This window comes from Streptopelia decaocto (assembly GCF_964273445.1).
Source record: "Streptopelia decaocto genome assembly, chromosome: 1".
In the NCBI taxonomy this organism is placed as follows: Eukaryota; Metazoa; Chordata; class Aves; order Columbiformes; family Columbidae; genus Streptopelia; species Streptopelia decaocto.
This window is the reverse complement of record NC_138663.1, coordinates 65214056-65233536: the sequence shown is the minus strand read 5'-3', so window position 1 is coordinate 65233536 and position 19481 is coordinate 65214056. Positions and strand designations below refer to the sequence as shown.

General features: G+C 38.0%; 1 protein-coding gene across 20 annotated transcripts in view; it reads left to right on the top strand.

Moving 5' to 3' along the window:
* The window catches only part of CACNA1C (calcium voltage-gated channel subunit alpha1 C), a 490018-nt gene that overhangs the window by 78942 nt on the left and 391595 nt on the right, over positions 1-19481 (top strand). For all 20 annotated transcript variants that reach the window (XM_082047656.1, XM_082047663.1, XM_082047666.1 and 17 more), the window contains exon 3: positions 1333-1438. In XM_082047656.1, the coding sequence (XP_081903782.1) occupies positions 1333-1438 (106 nt within the window). The remainder of the gene's footprint in view (positions 1-1332; positions 1439-19481) is intronic.

The following is a 19481-nucleotide window of genomic DNA, read 5'->3' as shown; positions in this document are numbered from 1 at the left end:
TCTCCTGTTCTTTCCTGCTAAAACCTGCCAAGAACAGTAGTCTGCTGACCAGAATCACACCTGCTGTGTTGACATTTGGCAATGCTGCAAAGCCAGTCCCATGGTAGATCGATTCATGCTCAAATGTACTCTGTGGCACAGGTTATACTTGGTATTCTCCTTGTCCTATCCTGCTCTTCATTTCCTTCCAGAGTATTGGTGAGTTACTTCAGACCTAGCCTCCAGGATGTTCTTGCAGGCAAGTAGATGTAGACAGACCATAAATCTGGGCTCTAGTCTGAGTTTGGAGACACTTAACAGCAGTTAAGGTTAAGGAGTCCATACAGGTAGATAAAGTGCAGTGCCAGCAAATTGGTCAGTAGAAAAACGCTTTTTGATTCCAATGGAAAGTCAGTGGGGCATCAAGGTGGTGCAGGATTTGTTTATTGAACATCCCATTTTTTTTTCTTTTCTTTTTTTTTCTCTTTTTTTTCTTTTTTTTTTTTTTTTTTTTTTTTTTTACCCACCGAACAAAATTGATGCCAGGCCGAAATACCCCTGCATGGGTGCTAGTTCCTCTGTCATAAGGAACTCTTAGCTTCCTGGAGTCCCCAACATACTGTGTAGACATTTCCCCCACTGCCGCCCCCCATGATGCCAAATGGAATGGAAAAAAAAATAAATTAAACAACAACAACAAAAAAACCCTCCTTGAAATATTTTGAAGCAAATCTAGGATATGTGGCGGTGTCTAGTATAAGCATATTTTAGACAAAGACATCTCTCTTTTTTGCCTTAAACTGTATCATCATTTACATGCCTTCTAACTAAACGTGTGCGTGTATTATTTGGGCCCTTGCATTTGAGATGAGAAAGATTGAGAAAGGGGAAAAAAAATTACAACAACAGCAAAAAAAACAAAACCAAAACTTTTGTTAAAATTGTTTCAGGATTTGTAAATGCATATGGAAAAAACTGAGAAACCAATTGTAAGAGGAAAGATGACATTCCTTCTAGAACAGGCTTCTGCTATTAAAAATAGTACAACCACACTTGAAGGAAAATAGAGAAAATGCAATCTAAATAAATAAAAGAAGAAAAAACTTTAAAGAAATCTGTGTTTACTCTGGCACGCGACTGGCCTACACTGCTTTTGACATATTAGGAAGATTCTTGGCTGGGAGCTCCTAAAAGCACTTAAAAAGGCATATGTTTCTTTTCAGAATACAAGGGGCTTGGAATGTTTTCTTTAAACAGAATTCTTATAAATCTTCTCTTTTTGATTTTTTTTTTTTTTTAACTTTTATTTGTGTATGCACATTTTGGAACAATTTCCTTAACTCCATTCCTCAGACCATTTGAAATAATTATTTTACTGACTATATTTGCCAATTGTGTGGCCTTAGCTATCTATATCCCCTTTCCAGAAGATGATTCCAATGCCACCAATTCCAATCTGGTAAGTCCTTGACGGTGTTTAGTCTTACTATTTTGAAAATCCTTCTTAAAAGTGACCAGAGAGAGTGTTGAAGATAAGGAACATAAATATGTCCACCGAAGATGAGAACATAATAAACTAAAAATTGGTTTTGAGTTCTACGTCTCCTCTATTCATGTTAGCACCTATTTCAGCTGAGCTGGCTTTAGAAAAGAATGTTCCAAAAATTGTGTGGGTGCTGTATGTGATGTTTTCATTAACAAATTTCTGCATGCTGCAAAAGTGCTTGGTAAGTTTTAAACTGCAGGTATTTGCAGAAGAAATATTTTAATCATGGATTATACGGTGGTTTTTGTCTTACAAAGCGCCATGGTGAATTTGATACTGTCTTACTCTCAGCGGATATATGAGCGCACAACTTGACTGATTTCTAGGAAGTACATTAATACTTAGATTTCACAGACACATGTTTAGTTGGACAACGTTTGTGGATTTGGGTTTGTGTTGTTTTTTTGTGGTGTGTGGGTGTGTGTTGTGCGGGTCTTTTTTTGTCTTGTTGGCGAAAACTTTTCCTCTGTCACCAGTGATAATGTCAGTGCTTTGTGATAGAGCTATTCATGTAAGAAGGTGAGAGTGCTTAGTTTTGGCTTAGCATGAAATCACAGCAAAGAATTCTGTTCAGTAAGGGTACAACACAAAACAGCTCTGGAACATGGTTCACTGGATTAGCAGAAAATATTTTTCTTCCTCTCATATATGTGAACAAATCTCCTACTTGTCGGGTTGAATCAGGATGAAAACTTGCTCCCATAGTTTAAGAGTTGGGATGCTATTTCCTGATTGAAATTTACTGAGACTCAAGAAATTTTAAAGCAACAGGAGAGGAAAACAAAAGCCATACTTCCAAAGCAGGGATAATTGGGATGGCTGACAGACATTGTAGTCAAAATGATCCATGCTGTTCTTGGAAGTCAATCCCTTGAAGTTGTATAAAACAAATTACGTACTTCAGAACTTTGCTGGAACAGTACTTCTGTGTTTGTGGATTTTTTCTTTTCTAATTTTTTTTTTTTTTTTTTTAAAGTTAGTGTGGTGCTTTTCCACTGTAACTCCTTAAAGAAGTTTAAAAATAGGAGCAGATAAGTGACTGTTAAGTTTTAACTGTTCTCTGCATTTACAGAACATATGAGTTGGTCTTGTTTCTCTTTTGCTGTTATCTCTTTGTTACCTTGATTTAGTGTTTAACAACGATGATCTGTGGTGTGTATGTTAAAAACACTTCATTATAGCACCTTTCAAAAGTGAATATCTTTTATTTTTTAAAAGGCAGGTCCAATTGATCTGCTAGTTATGAAAGATACTATGTTGTTTGTTGCACATTCTGACTTGCAAGGTTGAAAGAGGAAAACAAAGCAGAGTTGAAGGCTAGAGACTCTTAATCTTTCTTGAATTTAATTGGGTGTAGGTATTTGCTTTATTTCAGTGAATGAGGTTGCTGGCTAATAAAGGTTAGGAGTATATTCATAACTGAATGAGGTATATTTAAATTGTTCTACTATGGGAAAATATATGCAACTTGTGAGCTGAATTGCTATTCTGCATTTGTTTTCCAAGACATTTTTTACATCATTTGGTCAATCTACTAAAACAGTCATGTAATTTGTGAGTAGGATTTAAAAAAATCCAGTCAAACAAGAATTATCATCTTGGGAAAATTTAGAAATGTAACAGCCTCGATGATGAGGAGGCATTGCTAATTTATCTAAACTGCTTCACAGAAGTAAGGGGAGAAGAAAATAAAATGAGGAGTCTGCCTGTTTACACTTTGTTCTTTGGGTGTTAAGGAAAAGAGTAGTTAATAATGGAAAATGGGATACTTACTATCCCATGAGTGGCTTGCACTGGTGGAATTAAGACTCTGTTTTACACTACAAACAAAATCCTGGAGCTCTGACTACTCAGTAGCCTTTGTTTGTGTGATCTCCTGGTAGTCCCTGTTTGTGGTTGTTATTTTTTTTTGTGTTTTGGTGGTGGCATTCTTCATTGTTTTCTGAGGGTGATATAAATATATCTTGCCACGTATCTACTGCAGTTGGGAAACAAACTTTTTGAGTATATGTCATATACTGCATTCTGAATTTTTTCACAGAATTGTGATGAGTTGCATGTCACGATTAGTGAGTAAAGTACTGAGCAATAGAGAGGGGTACTGAAGGAAAATTGGTGACAAAGGTGAAAAAATTTATTACTTGTATTTCTTTGAATGGGATGAAAAAATAGATAGAACTCAGAGTTAAAAGAAAGATATTTCAGATGACAAGTATTGCAGAAGAGTTGGACCTTACTCTGAACAAGCCAAACTGTACATGGAAGTGACTAGAAAGAAGCTGGGTTTAACATGTTCATGTAAAAACTCATGTGCTCACTTGATTTTTTTTTTTTTTTTACTTTTTTTTTTTTTTTCTTTCTACCTGTGGGCATTTATTTTGCCATCAGATTTCTTTTGTAGACATGAAATCTAGAGTTCCAAAGGCTATTATGTGAAACAGGGAAGGAGTGTGTGTCTGCAATATGTGCACATAGGTTAACGATGTGCACAGAGGTGTGTACAGTGCAGAAGTGTGTGTCTGACTGAATGCATACAGAATCTTCCTAGCTGCCCAAAATAAAGTTTCACTTGTTTAAGAACTCTTGATTCATTTCTAATTTGCAATTTAGTTGATTTAGGAGTAAGGCTGCCACAGAAACTCCCGCATCCCTGGTTTTTTGAACCATCCTTAACTTCCTGAGACATGAAGAAACTATCTACAGAAAACACTTGATGGATAGTAACTGTTTTACAAGGTGTGAAAGTGACACTACAACAGTTTTCCAATAAGCTGCCACTTTTCCCTTAGGGTCTAAGCATTCTTTCTCTAGGTTTCATCATAACTTTCAAGCAATATTTTCTTTGGGAGTTGAGGTAAAAAAATAAATCGGTTTTTAACAAGCTAATGGATTAAAGAATGGTGAGAGAAGAGAAAGGAATTCTGAATTGTGTGACTGATTTCCTTCTCTCTGTAAAAGTAGAAAAATGATAGCTAAATGATGTTTTGATAAATACTTGCACTGTAGGAATTTAACAGATGTGATCAGCCATTGGTCAAATAGGGCAGACTTACTGCTGTATCTCTTCCACACAGGTCTTGAAGAGACACATGCCTCATTTGCCTGTACAAAACCAGTAACCCATAGTCATATCCCCAGTTTACTAAGCCTTTTCTTTAGCTGCAAAACCTGTTTGAACTTATACCACAGTAATTAGTATGAACACTGGAACTAAATACAGAAAAGTCTAATAAATAATTTCTGCCTTTTTGTGTTAGCAAGGAATTGTGACTAGCTGATATGTATTACAAGTTTAGGCCCCATACTGCAGGGATGTTCTGACTGGTCTCTGCAATCTGGCTTACTATAATGATAATTCCTGTAAATCCTCAAGCCATTTTTACCAAGTCTAGGGATTGTATTTTCGACTGTGAAACACTTTCATTTTTCAATTGCACATTTATACTAAAACCCAGTTTTCATATTCTTATGCTCAATGCAGTGTCTTTGTCACTGGTTTTAAGAAAAATACCAGAGCAATATAATGTAGTAATAACAAATGCTTGAAGTTGTCTGCAGCAGTTTTTATGTTTTTCTTCCACACTGTGTTCACTGGAAAACTTTTGAACTAGCATGAAAGGAGGGTGCAAATTTTTTTTTGTATTAATGAACTCTGCTGAGACTTTGCTTAAAACTACAAGTAAAGAAAGCTCATGCATGACCCTCTGCAAAGAACAATTATGCATTCTCTTGATGCAGTCAGGAAAGTTGGAGCTAGCTTGAATGGAATTAAAGTTAGCCTGCATGAGGGGCTGTAACTGATATGGAGGCTTTCTGCTTGTTATCCCTGCAATTATGCATTAGAACTGAGATAACATGCATTTAGAAATAAAACTATAGACTGTCTAAGATAGGAAGCTGAGAGGAAAATGCTTCTGTCACTTTACTGGCAATTGCGAATGGCACAAGCCTGGTCAATGTCACAGCATGGTGATAACATAATGAGGTTAAGACCAAGGTTTACAACATGTTCTATGGATGGCAACTCAGTCAGTTGTTTATGCTTTGGATAAATAGCAGGAGAAGATTCCTTGTGGTGCTTCGATAGCTCTGCTTTCTGTCCCTTGTCCTTATTATAGGAAGGAAATCCTGCTGTACACTAGTTAAATATAAAAAAATGATCTCTTGTGTTTATGTGTGAGGTCATAATGGGATGTCACCTTCAGACTAATCTGTTAAACCTGAAATAGGACCCTGTGAAAAGGAAAGATGGGATTTCTGCTTGCTTGTCAGTGTTTGTGGGAATGTCTGCCTATGGAAAGGGAGCTTGCCTTTCAGGAAGGTATGTCTGCTTTATTAACTGGTGATTATGGTAGCACCCAGCTGAGCAGGTGATTCCTGTACAAAAAAAAAAAAAAAAAAAGAGAGAAGAAACTGTTTTTAATCTTCTTTGCATTTTCAGCAGACTGACACAATAGGTATGGATTTGGCTATATATATATATATATATATATATATACATATATAACATTTCTAGATACTGGCATGACAAACTCAGCATTTTTTTTTATGTCAGAGAATTCTGGAGTCAGCATACTGAGCAGCCTCTCAATTTTTCCCATGCAAAGTCAGAAAATGTTAGAGAGCAAAGTGGGGGTGAGGGGGTCAGGAAGAGAAAGTATGGCTTTTCTGGATAAGGATAAGGAAGAATACTGCACAAAAGCTTTTGGCTGTCGTGTCATTGCTATCGTCCTCCTGTGTGACAGTTCCCAACTAGTAACTGAACACAGTAATGAGATATGCTAACATTAGGGGTGAGGTACAGGGTGGGATAGACTGGATACCAAGCTAATAAGCTCTGATAGGTTTATTAGATTGGGCCTCTTGCCAGCACTGCTATAGCTGGAGGAAGTCATAGAATTTGAAAAGTGAGGAGTAAGTGACAGAAGCTGGAAGAGAGGAGCTGAGGAGGCCTGAAAGGGACTGGAGTCAGGATGCAGAGAAGAAGAAAGGAGATTGTTCCAAAACGTCTTTGAGAACTTCCTCCAGAAAGATTATGAATCACTGACCTATGTGATGCTAAGGAAGTTGATTGTGATGGAATTTAGCCTTAACCTTTCTCAAAGTCCCCAGAAGCCCTGCCTCTGGTAGGGAGAGACTGATACTCAGCATCTTTAGCAGCAGTGAAGTACAAGGTAGAAGAACAAGCACTGGGTTTGAGAGCAAGACATTCAAGCTTGTCTTGCTGGTTCTGGTGTTGGCAAACTGTGTGGCCTTGGGGAAACTGTTGCCTCAGTTTCCCCACCTGTAAAGTGGGTTGGTTTCTGCTTTCATCGTGAAGTTAGTCAGTGCCTTACATCACACAGACCATTACAGGGAATGCTGTAGAAAAGATTGTTTGCTATGGATTTTAGTATTTTCTTCACAATTTCAAGCCAGTGGTCACTAACTGAACAAGGGTAAAAATGTAGGATAGAGGCCTCATTTCCTTGTGCCTGTGGAGGATTTAATTTCTGCAGAGAAGAGCATAGGACTGCATCATCCCATTTTACTTGTGTGTGTTGAATTAATTTGATGGCGTCTCTTAACTTTCAATACTTGCAGCCTTTGGATCTTTCTTTTAATGTAATTATGTCATTTCCTAGGCTTTGTGAAGATGAAACTAGTAAAGCAGAAATTAATGCCTATATGCATTACTAGGAGGACCTGTTGGGTTCCTGGACAGGCCTCGGCTGCTTGAGTTGTCTGGGTAATCAGCAGTGGTAAGAGGTGATTCTCTGTGTGGAGCAGGTGAAGATAGGATTGGGAAAGTTTGGCAGAGCCATTCAGAGGAGCTCGCCCACAACAGAAGAATGGTAAGTTCTATTCCAGGCTCTAGAAATGAAGGTACTTAAAAGGCTCTTCGGTATCTTTGGAAAAAGGGTGTTTTTTCTGGCTCTTTCTTCCAATAATGCCTCCTTTTGAACCTCCCTCCATCTCGGCTATCATTGTCTTTTTCAGTTCTGCCATTTTTGTTTTCTTTACCAGACTGAGAGTCCATGCTTAAGGTTTCTTATCTTTCCACAATTTCATTAGCAGTTTTCTGTCCTACACAGGGCTTGCTGTTGAGTCCAAATCAAATCCCAGGCTTCTGCTTCTCTTTATACCAGCGGTCCCAGTGTCCTCACCCAGTCTGTGCTTGTTGTTTACCATCTCTTGATGTGATCTGAGATCTCTCATGTCTGCATGTCCTCATGTTTTTGTTGTTTTTCAAGTTCATTAAATTCATTAAATGCATCTTTGCTTTGCCAAGTAATTTTTCTCCTTCCAGCCCAGCTTCCATCAGACCTGTCTCTTTTGCTTTCCTTTTTTACTCACAATTGCAGTCTCCCCCTCTATAGTGGTTTCATATGTTACTCATCTGTTTTGCCATTTGATCTCAGTGCTATGCTCACTCAGCTTTGACTCTCTGACCACTTCTCTTGTTAATTCTAGTCTTAGATTCTTTTCTGCTTCTAAACCTGGTTTTTGTAAGCAAGGAATCCTAGTGCTCCTTTCAGCTTCTTCTTTCTTATTTTCCAACTCCATTCTCAACACATTGGTCTCCCAGTCTGAGCCTGTCCCTGGTTTGCCTTAGCCTTTTCACTTTTAAAATCAGTAGTGTCCTTCCCAAAGATGTCTGGATTCCAGCAGTAGAAATACTGAGAGAGCAGCCCCAACTCAAAGGTCAGTTGCTTTATTCTGGCTTGATTCAGACCAGTTGAGAACTGTTATTACCTGGGTCCTTGAAAGCCTTCGTAGCCCTTGCTCAGCTCTATGGATGTGACACATTCTTGTCTGCAGAAGGTGTAAGATGCCTGATTAGTATTTGTAATAAGAGTTCAGGTGTTAAGTCTTAGCAAGTCTCTGTGAAGCCTGTGCAGATGGAGATTTTTAAAAGCCAGTCTGGTCAAATTTAAGTGGGTAGGCAAGGCAAAAGACGAAACCCTGATAACAGAGATCATTAATTTGGCAGTTCATATGGCCTCGTTGCGAAGAATATGATCACTAAAGAAAATAATTGTTGAGGCTTATTTTTTTTTGAACTGGGATAAATCAATGGATATTGTTAAACTTTTTTGTCTGAAATAGTGCACAAATACTCAGCCTGAGAGAGAAGCAAGCCTAGAAAACTGTATTATGAACTGGTACAATCACAACTGAAAGCAGCTGAAAACAGTATCTTAATAATGAAAAGTGTTGGGTAGCTTTAACAGAAGTAGTGCTAGAGATTCACCTCCTTTAATGTCCTCCATATTAAAATGTAGCACAGTGCTTCACTGAATCAGTGGCATATTGAAAAGTGGCATAATAGGCTTTCAGAGTTAAATAATGAATTACATATAATGCTGTAACGATATCAAGTACATTTACCTTATGCAGTATATAATATAGTAGAGAAGAGGATTAAGAGATACAGGCCAAGGGGGAAAAAGTGGGTTTCAGATAGGATTTGAAAGTGAAATGTGTGCCTTTGAGGCAAAATTCAACTATTCAAAAAGGACTGTCCTGGTCTGGAGGAGCGGCAGAGAAAGGACTTTTGTACAAACAGCTACAAAATTGGTAGAAGAAATGGATAGTCCTATTTGCTTACAGCCAGACTGTAAGTGTAAGGTGAGGAAAAAAATGACACAAACTAGTCCAAGTCCATGGAAACAGTAATTTGAAATTTGCAGGTTGTGTGTTTCTGCGTAAGCGATTTGGAAATTTTAACTGGAATTGCATGATGTAAATTGATGTCTTGATACTTACGGTGAGGTTACTAATGCAGACCTTAGGCTCCAGTGCAGAACACCTGGCCAAAGCAGCATACCTGCTCTTTGAAAACTGTTACACTCCTGTGGCTGCTGGTATTAGAGTTTCTTTATGGTGTCTCTAATGGTGGTGCTGATACCTTTAGCCCTGTGCGCTAAGTTTGGCAATGTCAGGAGCAAGATGCCCAACTCCCACAGCATAAGCTTTCCAGAAGCAGCATGGATGTGGTTCCCCAGCTAGCTGTGCTGGCAAGTGTGCAACTGGTTTTCAGGCTGTCCTGATGTAGTTACACTGATGGGAGAGTTTGGGGTTTTGGAATTCTTCCCGTTCTGCCGGCTTGCTATTATCTGTTGCTTGAAAAATTTATATTTAGGTAGCATATATTAGAAATTGAATCAATCTTTTGTGTATTATTATCTTCATCTGGTATGTTGATATGTTTTTCTAGTTAGCAATAAATGTGCTTAATCTCTTAATATTACTCTTTGATCTGAAGCATGGTGAATGCTTTTATGTGGACATTTTGAAATGTTTTCATTCTATTACATACCCTCAAATATAAAACTTCACACAAGAGCGTAACACGTGTTATTTTGTTATTATTATTTTTATTTCTATCCATTGAAAACTACTTACAGTGCTGTTATCTTTGTGTGGCCTTATTGTTTGTTAGAGTAACTTTAAAACAAGAATCCCTGTTTGGCTGCATAATCTCTTTTAAACATGTGGTCACAAAAGATTTTTAGAGATCTAGTTGCATAATTGTTTCACAATCTAAACTTCTATTTAAAACCAAACAAACAGAAAGCTTCTCCTCATTATGGTCACCAAGATACTGTTTGAATTTGAACAAAAGGCACATCAATGCCCTTCAGGAGTAGTTGGCTGAGATGAAAGACTGCAAGATGAAATAACATGGAAAAGAATGAACAGCTCCTGTTCACCTCCTTTAACTGTTAATGCTAAATCATAACAATGACAAACTAACATAACGTTTCTACCACAGTAGTGACAGATACTGGGGCATTTAACTGTTAAGGATTGTTTTTCTGTAGAACAAGGAAATCTGCTGTCTCTGCTCTTAAAACTGCTGCTGTCCTTGCAACAAAGGGAAGGAAAACAGAGGATTTCCAGCTTCCTACTTCTATTAAATGCCTCAGGTGCCTCCTGAGTTCAAGAAGATAACTAAGCATTTTCTTGCATAAATACTGAATAATCATACACTATAGTAATGGAGCAGCACTATACCTCCATCTGGATTTTTCTATAAAATCCAGTGCTATATGTCAAAGTGGGGAGAACAGTAGGTAGAAGTTGGTATCTGCATGTAGATATCTGGGATGGATGTGCAGCTGTGGTGTACACCTGATGCTGCATTGATTTCTATGAGCAAGAAACTGACAAATCTCCTTTAAGACAATCAACTTGTATAATAATTTAAACCAAACAATTTGTATCCTAATTTTTATAAGTCATTAACCATGATTTGTTCTTCCCTTATTCAGCCTGAACCAAGTGTTAGCTGTGAATCAAGTCACTGACTTTTTAATAGCTCTTATCTTATTTAACGTTTTTACTGTATCCTACTTCTCATTTGACAATTATATAACTTTTATCCATCTCAAGGATGCGATGCTTTCATCCTGACATAAATAAGTTCTGGTTTATAGCAGTTCAAACTCCAGCATTACCCTTTACTCGCTCAAATTAAATGTTTAACATGTTTTACAACACACTTAAAAATTACATTCCGGTTTTGGCCTTTTTTTAATATTGGATATGAATATTTATGTCCAAATATGTTTTGTTTCCAGTTTTCATTGTGCTTATGATGAACCCAGCACTGCTGCTATTTTTTTTTTTTTTTCCTTTCAAAGCATCAGGCTGTTGCATGCAAATATTTGACAATCCATAGGGCAGAAAGGAAGAAGAAGACAAACCAGAATTGAATGTTTTAGCCTTTCAGAGGCCATGAAATATGAGAATGTGTTTGAGTCTTTTGGATCGTCTTTAGGTACTGAAATCTTAGGGAGTGAAAGAAAAAGAGGAGGAAAGCATATCGGCTGAAATGTATTTGTCACTCTCAGAAGGTCTAACTCTGCTAAGTTTTGAGCATGTATGTAACTATCGCCTTATAGAGGACATGGCTATATGTTTTAAAGATTTGAAGAGCAGGAGTTAATCTAGAGAAATGCAATGCGTTTGAGAGAACTAAGTGCTCATACAACTATGGAAATATTTCTGATAAATATCTGTTGAAATAAATTCAGTCCTGGCTGACAGCTCATTTTGGAAATGTTTACCTTTGCTTTCACATTTCAATATTCCATTGAAAAAGGATGTCACAGAGATATTGATCCCCCTTTCAGAGGAAGAGAGATCACAGCTTGTATTCAAGCTGCTGCTCATGTGCTTCTCCACTCTATTCATCTTGGCTACTCAAGCCATTTTCCATGGGAGGCAGGTAACATTGTTGGGCTCTGGCATGGATCTAAGAGAGTGTGTTTAAAGTAGTCAGTGTTTTTTGTGGTTCATTTCCTGTCTCCATCATCCAGATGTGAACTAATACGGCTCCCAGGCTGTGTGCCTGTAGCTACATTTCAATAAAATACAAAGAGAGGTTTCATTGGACGTTAGCTTATCATAACTTATACAATTTTCCTTTTAAGAAAAGAATAATAGTTCCTAAAGAAGGATTTTTGAACCACTGGTTTTTCAGTATGTCTTGGCTTTTTTAAAAAGTCTCATACTAATACCTTGAAGCAGAACTTAGAAAGAGCCTGGTTCCACCATTGCTAAGTTCCACTTCGGAGATCTTGGAGGTCAGGGTTACGGATGTTTCTCAGTGGTTCTCATAACAGCTCACACCACCAAGAGGCAGTGTGATTGTCAGAGGCTGGCCTTGTCTCTGCTGCTCCGTCTTTAACATAAGTAGACATTTGTGCTGACACAGATGCTCAGGGTAACAGGCACCAGTCTGGAGGCTTCTCCCTTGTCTCTGCAGGCAGACACAGCAGCTGCTGCGTGTGTAGGAGGAGTTGCCTCTTCCCCTTCCTTGCACCTTCCCTCCTGTCTCCCTGGGGTGGATAGCAGGTCCGTTTGGCAGCCTGTGCAGGAAAGGAAGATAGTGGCAGAGCAGGGAATGCCTTTCACTGGTCTCCCGTGGGTGACTGTTTTAAGCTTTGATCGGGCAAGTGTTGAAAATTGCCTCTAATCGATGCATTTGCATGTATGGACAGAGGGCTGAATGCAGCTAAATACAGTGACAAACACATTGCTCTCCATGCCTCTGACTGTAGAAACTGATGTGTCTTTACTGTTCCAGCCCAGAGGCAAACTGGGCTGAGCAGAGCCTTTGACCTTTTGAAAGCAGGAAAATCCATAGGGAGCTGAAAATTATTCCTTTTTCTTTGAACTGCTTAAAATAAAGTGGCCTATGACCTCCTGAAATTATGTCTGACCCTGTGGGACTAGGGATAGACCAAATGAAGTAGACTACAGCAGGACCTAGAGGTGAGCACAAACTCAAATTTGGAGGCAAACTCCATACATCAGACTATAATGTAAAGTGGAAGGTGGTAAATTCAAACATTTAGTCTTGCTTTCCACTGGTCATATATATTCATGCAGCAATTCTTCTATCAAGAAAAAGGAAGATGCATATAGCATATTTGTAAGGACAACCTCAATCCTAATTTAAAGCTGTTTAAGAATAATGTAACCTGAAAAAAACCCAGTTTTTTTTCATTGCTCCATATATTCTTCTACTACTATACAAATTGACACCAAGAAAGAAAATGGATTTCCTAACTCCATGTAAATTCTGTCAGATTATGCTTGAGTTATGGCTTAATTATCCCTATTATAAAGACTTTAACCTTCTCTATGCTTTCACTATTTCCTGATGATTCTTTTTTTTCTCCTGAAAATACTCATTAGCACAGTCTTTGAAGGATGGACATTGGAGGTAGATGAAGTTTTCAGTAATGCTCTCACTAGCACAACATAGAAACTTAATAACTCTTCTCTGGTTCAGTTTTTCTCCTTGGGCATCCTAGATTCTTATTAGTCATCTTCATTAGTCATCTTCTCCTTATGCTTGCATTCAGTTGACCTTGGATGTGATCTGGAAGCCACCCTGAAGAACTATTGCTCTCCAATATGTAATGACAGTTTGATAAGTTTGGCCTACATTCCTTGATCTCAAACGTATGCCTTTGTTTTTGGCTGAAACACGTTGTTCAATAGTTTCCAGTTCTCTGATAAATATACTCCTAAGCTTACCCTGCTTTACCAACAGCAGAAGCATTCAGATTGATCTCGGTGATTCTCACTTGAACAGCTTGTAAACAACATGTTGCTTTTCTTCTGCTGTTTGGCTACTCCTATCATTTCTCTATGTCTTCTTTCTTAACCTGCTGGAGCCATACATTGTATACAAGTAATTACATAGTTATTCTGTTTTGCTATCAGTAAATATGTTTTAATTGCAACAGAGATCAAGAGAGACTGATCATGGGCTTTGAGTCTGTTGTATTTACTTGCCATATTAAAACCTATTATTTTACATCCCCTGCTCTGAATCAGAAAAGCAAGAACTGAAAGCTTGTAAACAAATCCAAGTCTTGCTTCCTAAGACACAGATGAGAACATATTCTCCCTCATCATATGTGAGAAAAGTGGTGATAAAGCAAACACTGAGGGGAAAATGGCTCATAGAATAATGTACAGAAGAAAAGCACCAAGCGAATTTCAGAAAGCCATCACATTATGCCTGGCCAACAAGGATTGCACAATGATTTTTTCAGACATTTAATGTCAGGAAAAGAAATCATTTCTGCTTCAGGATATTTGCCATTTTCTTTATAATAGTGAAATACTATATACAGCCCCAAATGTTTTGAAATCTAATCTCATCATGTCCATCAAGTGACCATGCTTGAGGTATTTATTGATGAGGCTGGATAAATCCTAGCTGAAGAGAACATCTCTTGTCGTGGAGTGAGTAAAATCCTGGGCATGATGCCAGACTCTCAGGGACAATTTTGCCTTCATGGCATATAGTGTTTTATACTTGTCTTTGCTTCCGTCACTGGGTGCTAGAACAGGGAGAAGGAGGAAAGCAAAGGCACTGTATTCTCCCAGGGATGTTATTTACTTAAAAATTGAAGTCTTCTCATTGCCTTGCTGTTTTTGGGGTGGGGGGAGGGGAGGAAGTAGATTCCTAACTTCGTTTGAAATGATATCATCTATGCTAAACATGAATCAGATATGACAGTTGTGATGATTCTTTCTCACCCTAAATTAAGTTTTTTCATGCTGAAATAGTCATAATCCTGTGACAACAGGAGCTAGTTCATGTTAAATAATCTTAGACTGGACTGCTAATAAATAGACTGATTTCTTGGTAGAATTTTTCTTGCTACTCAGTGATGTTTTGTTTCAGAGAGCAAAAGCTGATTTTCCAGTCTGCTTTCAGTGAATCATAGTGAAGTCTATACACTTTAAAGATGGAAAATGACCAACATGATTTTCAGTAAAGCTTTTGGTTTTGCTAGCTTATTAAAATGAATTTTTGCACTTGGGAGCTGACTGACTTGTGCAAGGAACAGTAGTTTCCTCCTATTCCCTACAGCCTCACAGTTAAAATAGCATTCCCGGACAAAAGTTGAGTCAGGAGAGAGAAATGACTCATTCTCTGCACTGTTCCCCTCTGACATTACTTCATGAACAATCAAGAGGTTTAGTCTGAAGTATGACTGTTGTATAAGAATGCAGAAAGTTTACATTAACTGTAGGGGAGAGTGGAACAAGAATTTGGAAGAGATGTCCACTGAGAGTTAATAAATGGACAAACTACATCAGGCTGAGGAAATCCCCTGAGCTGAAAATAATTGAAGGATGGGAGGGTATGCAGGAGAGGTACATGCCTGTCCTGTAGTTGTTCTTCCTTTGGTTTTTGAATATGGCCACCCTTGGAGGCACAATACTGAGTTAGATTAACCCTTTTTTGAGGTGGTAGGGAAGCCTGAAAACCAAAACTTCGGGATTCAAAATCCAGAAAGCGTCCAAGATTTTTATGGTTTTGTGGCCAGCCTTCTGCTGGCATGGAGGGGAAGGAAAGAAAAGGAATAAATATGTTTTGAATACCTAAGACTTATAATGCTGAAACTGTCTTTTAAGCTCAATAGTCTTTGCCTTCTAGTGAACTTGGTTTGATGGAACATACTTGTAAGTGAAGGTAAAGATTTGTGGTTTGTTATTGTAATTAAATCTGAGGAAAAAAGGGAGGTTCAAAGTTGTCAGCTGAGAAGCTCATCCTGAGACAGTAGTGTAGGAGCTGCCAAACTCAAGTAGATGTCCGAAAAAGCACTTCTGCCTAGATTGCTAATTTTCTTGGTAATAAGCTTTGGCTTGTTGACTTAGCTCTGAATGAAACTGGGAAATGAAATTGGGAAATGAAATCTAAATGTGACCAGTAAAACTATTCATAAAGAGTTTTCTTCTTTCACATCCCTTCACATGAGAGAGCTCTTCCCAAGAACATCACTTCATTTCCCTCTTATTAGGCTGCTCATCAAAGCTGTGGCCTGTAAACCCAAAGCATCAGTGATTCCTACCATGAGATAATACTGTCCAGATATATTTAAGGTGGTCTCGCTAACAGGAAAACTAAACTCTGTGCTTTCCTGAAACTTTCAGGATGCTGTCATGGATTGTCCACAGCACTGAAGGTGAAACTAGTCTTCTTGTTATGTAAAGAAGTCTTTGTTTTGGGAGTTCAGTAATTGTGAAAGAGTATTCAGCAAGAATTCTTCATCTCAGGGTGGTACAGAGAGTTGGAAGAGTGGTATTAAGCTGAGATAGCAATCTCAGCTAGGAATTGAGGAGGAGGGATGCAGATAATATCACACTGTCAGTTTGTTCATTTGTGATACAGCCCTCAATTCAAAACATAGCTTTTAAAATCCAATTTTGTTTTCGTGCTGCAGTTAAGCAAGAAAAATTGGAAATCTGTGAACTGACACCACGAATCCTGCATTAGAGTCCTGGCAGTGTAGTGTCACAAAGAAGCTGACAACTCACCTTCAGACTTGTGCCACTTTTTTCTCTTCAGTAGCTTTATTTCAAGGAGTTTTCAGTGGAGAGTCACACACAAGGACTATAAAGGAGATAGCAGGACCCAAGACATTTCAGGCTCTCTCCAAGGAAAACAGACCTAGCAGCACGGTCTAGATACTGTCCCTATTTTCATCAATTCCCTAGCAAGTGTGAGTCCAGATATAAGTGTCCTAGATATCAGAAAAATGGATCTCTCTAAGGCCTCAGAAACCTTGCCTGAACAGAATCCTCTCAGTCTTTCCAATAAAGTTCCTGACCAGGAAACTTTCTTAGAAGACAGGCTATGCTTAATACTTATGCACAATATCAACAAGTGCCAGCTCTAATCACATAGGGGTATTCTACCCATTTTTAACAAGACTTTTGCTTCCCTTTTAATCTTTTCGCTTCCTCCATAGGGGAAGCACAGCACCTGTTTGACATTTTCCCAAGGTGGCTTAGCCAGTTTAGCAATTGTGCAGACATCATGCTATAAAGCATTCAAAGCTGGGCGTGTAAGAGCTTTGAGGCAACTGCATTCACTCTGTATTAGTAATGAAAGGGAATTTCTCTGGACTCAGGAATTAGCCTGGGATGAGCTCTGTGGCACCTGGGTCAGTCTCTAGTGTTGTTTGAATCCAAGGTTTGGATGCTGGCTCTATGTTGGAAAATATCCTTGTGGTTTTGCATTTGTTTTTGGCATTTCCCAGATTCTCTAGGAAGACAGTTCAGCAAGATTATTCTGAAAGCCTATTAAAAAAGCTGATTTTTAAAAATTTTTTAAACACTCTAGTGTATCATCAGGATGCCATTAGAATCAAGACATTGATGCGTTTCCGAATAGAGGACCTTTGCTCTATGCACACTTTTCTGTTAAATTATGCTGTTAAATTTATCTTTTTGGCTGGATCTCCTTGACTGTTGTTCTCTACCAGCAGATGTGGAGGGTGATTAGCAAGAACCATTTTCTGGATCAGTGAACTTCTGGGAAGCTCACATGCAAAACAGGACAGAAACATAGGAACAAATCATATAGGATCAACTTGATACTATAATGACTCTTCAGGTCATCTTCCCAGACTTACCCAAGGTTCAATTACTATGTGAAAATGTTGATGAAGCTGCTGCTTATTTTTTTATTATTATTTTAATGGCTTAGAAATCCGACCAGAACATTTCTTGTTATTTCGTTGCCATTTTCACAACTTCTCTAATTATAGAACTGTCATGGAAAAAACAAACTTCCAGTCACAACTAATAAGGAAATAAGGAATATGCTAATTGTTTTACCACATTTGCTTTAGCTTTCAGTATTTGAATTAGGGACCTGGATTTAGGGCAGGCATCAGCTTCTGTTTGACTCTTACTTCTTAGAGAAGGTCACAGAGCCCATAGAAGTATCATCTGCGAGGTGTTACGGTATTTTCCACTTGTAGATTATAAGTGTTGTACCATGACAATGCCTTTGTCATTTTAATAATAGTTAATACAGTGACTGGAAGAAAAGCAGTTCAGTTCTATTAGGAACACTAATTATACACCTTTGAAAAGACTCTGATAGTACATAGGACAAAAGAGTTATAAAATGGTTATAAAATCCTTGAGTTGAAACTTTCCGGTAGGCGATTCAAATTGATAGTCCTAATTCAACCAGCAGAAACAAATCCAGCAAAAATATATATGACCTAGATTATGTGAATAACAATTACTATAGTCTTTGAGAAGGCTCTGAGTATAAATGCTGATAACCACTATTTAAAAGACTAATTTAAAACTGCAGAAGAAAGTGTTTTTATTTTCTCTCCAAATTATGTTATTAGCAGAAAAGTAGTCACTAACAATGTAAATTATGTGTTTGTTTCTTGAAAAAACTTTACTTGAAGAAAAGAGGAAGCTGCATTTACTAATATTTATCTGGTTTGCTTTGCTTTTTTTTTTTTTTTAAGGCAACATGGAACTATATCAAATAACAGGAGAAATATACTGTGTGAATACTGATTTTTGCATTGTTACTGATTCTGAGTTGGTTTATTGTTTTTAAGTGATATCAGTGCTCTCAGAGGTGTTATGTCCCTTCCCTTAATGATATGAACATTTGTGGTAGGGTTGGCAAGATATGAGTTCTGGATGTATCTTAGTGCTTGCTGTTTAGGACAGCACGTCTACGTGTGTGTTTGGGAGGGTGGAGGAGAGTGTGGTCACCACTGTTCAGGTGAAGAAGGTAGTAGAGTAAATAACAGCCTGCTTCTGGAGAGGGTTTCAGAACTGGAAGAGTGGGTTCAATTTCAACAGGCTGGAGCTGATTCTAGAAGCATTTTGTTTATCATTATGAAAATATCTTCAATACTGATTTAGGTGAAGCTGTCTTCTTGGGTTTGCTATTTTGAGTGAGTGCAGCCACACAGTGAAATAATACTTGAGTAGCACATGGCATTTGCATTAGCATCACAGAGTAGCACACAGATTGATCTGGGCCATCTATGCCATTAGACTGCAGTAAAATTTAGAGAATCAAAGCCACTAGAAGCCTAGGTGGTAGGCCAGACCCCATTGTGCTAGGCATTATAGAGAATAAAAGATGATCCCTGACACAAATCTTTCAGCACAGTGCTTGGAAGAGGCAACTCTGTGTAAGTCAAACTATTTTCTCTAAGTGCTCCTTTTCCTGAATGTGAACAGGGAGCATATATATCAGTACAAGCTGATATCTGAGTGAGTTTATCTAAGTATCAAGAGCCATCTTAAAGCAAGACATGTATCATAGTGAATTACTGCTTTACATGCCTATATTTAGTAATATGTGAGTTTACATAGTATTTCCAGTTCCTTAAATTGTGCAAAGTTACCAAAACAGGAGGACGGTGTCTAGGACTACTCTGTCATAACAATGTATCTGTCAATGTAAATAGATTTTTTTAAAGCTATGTTTTCTTTAATGGTACAAATGGAAGAAGAGGTGTCTGTTGGCTCTTGCATGTCTAGAAGTGGGATAAAGTACCATTGCTTTAAAGAAAAAATATATAAGAATATGAGAATGTCACTGAATTTTTTTTGTGCTTTACAAAATTAGATCTGAATGATAGCTACGTTTTCACCTGCATCT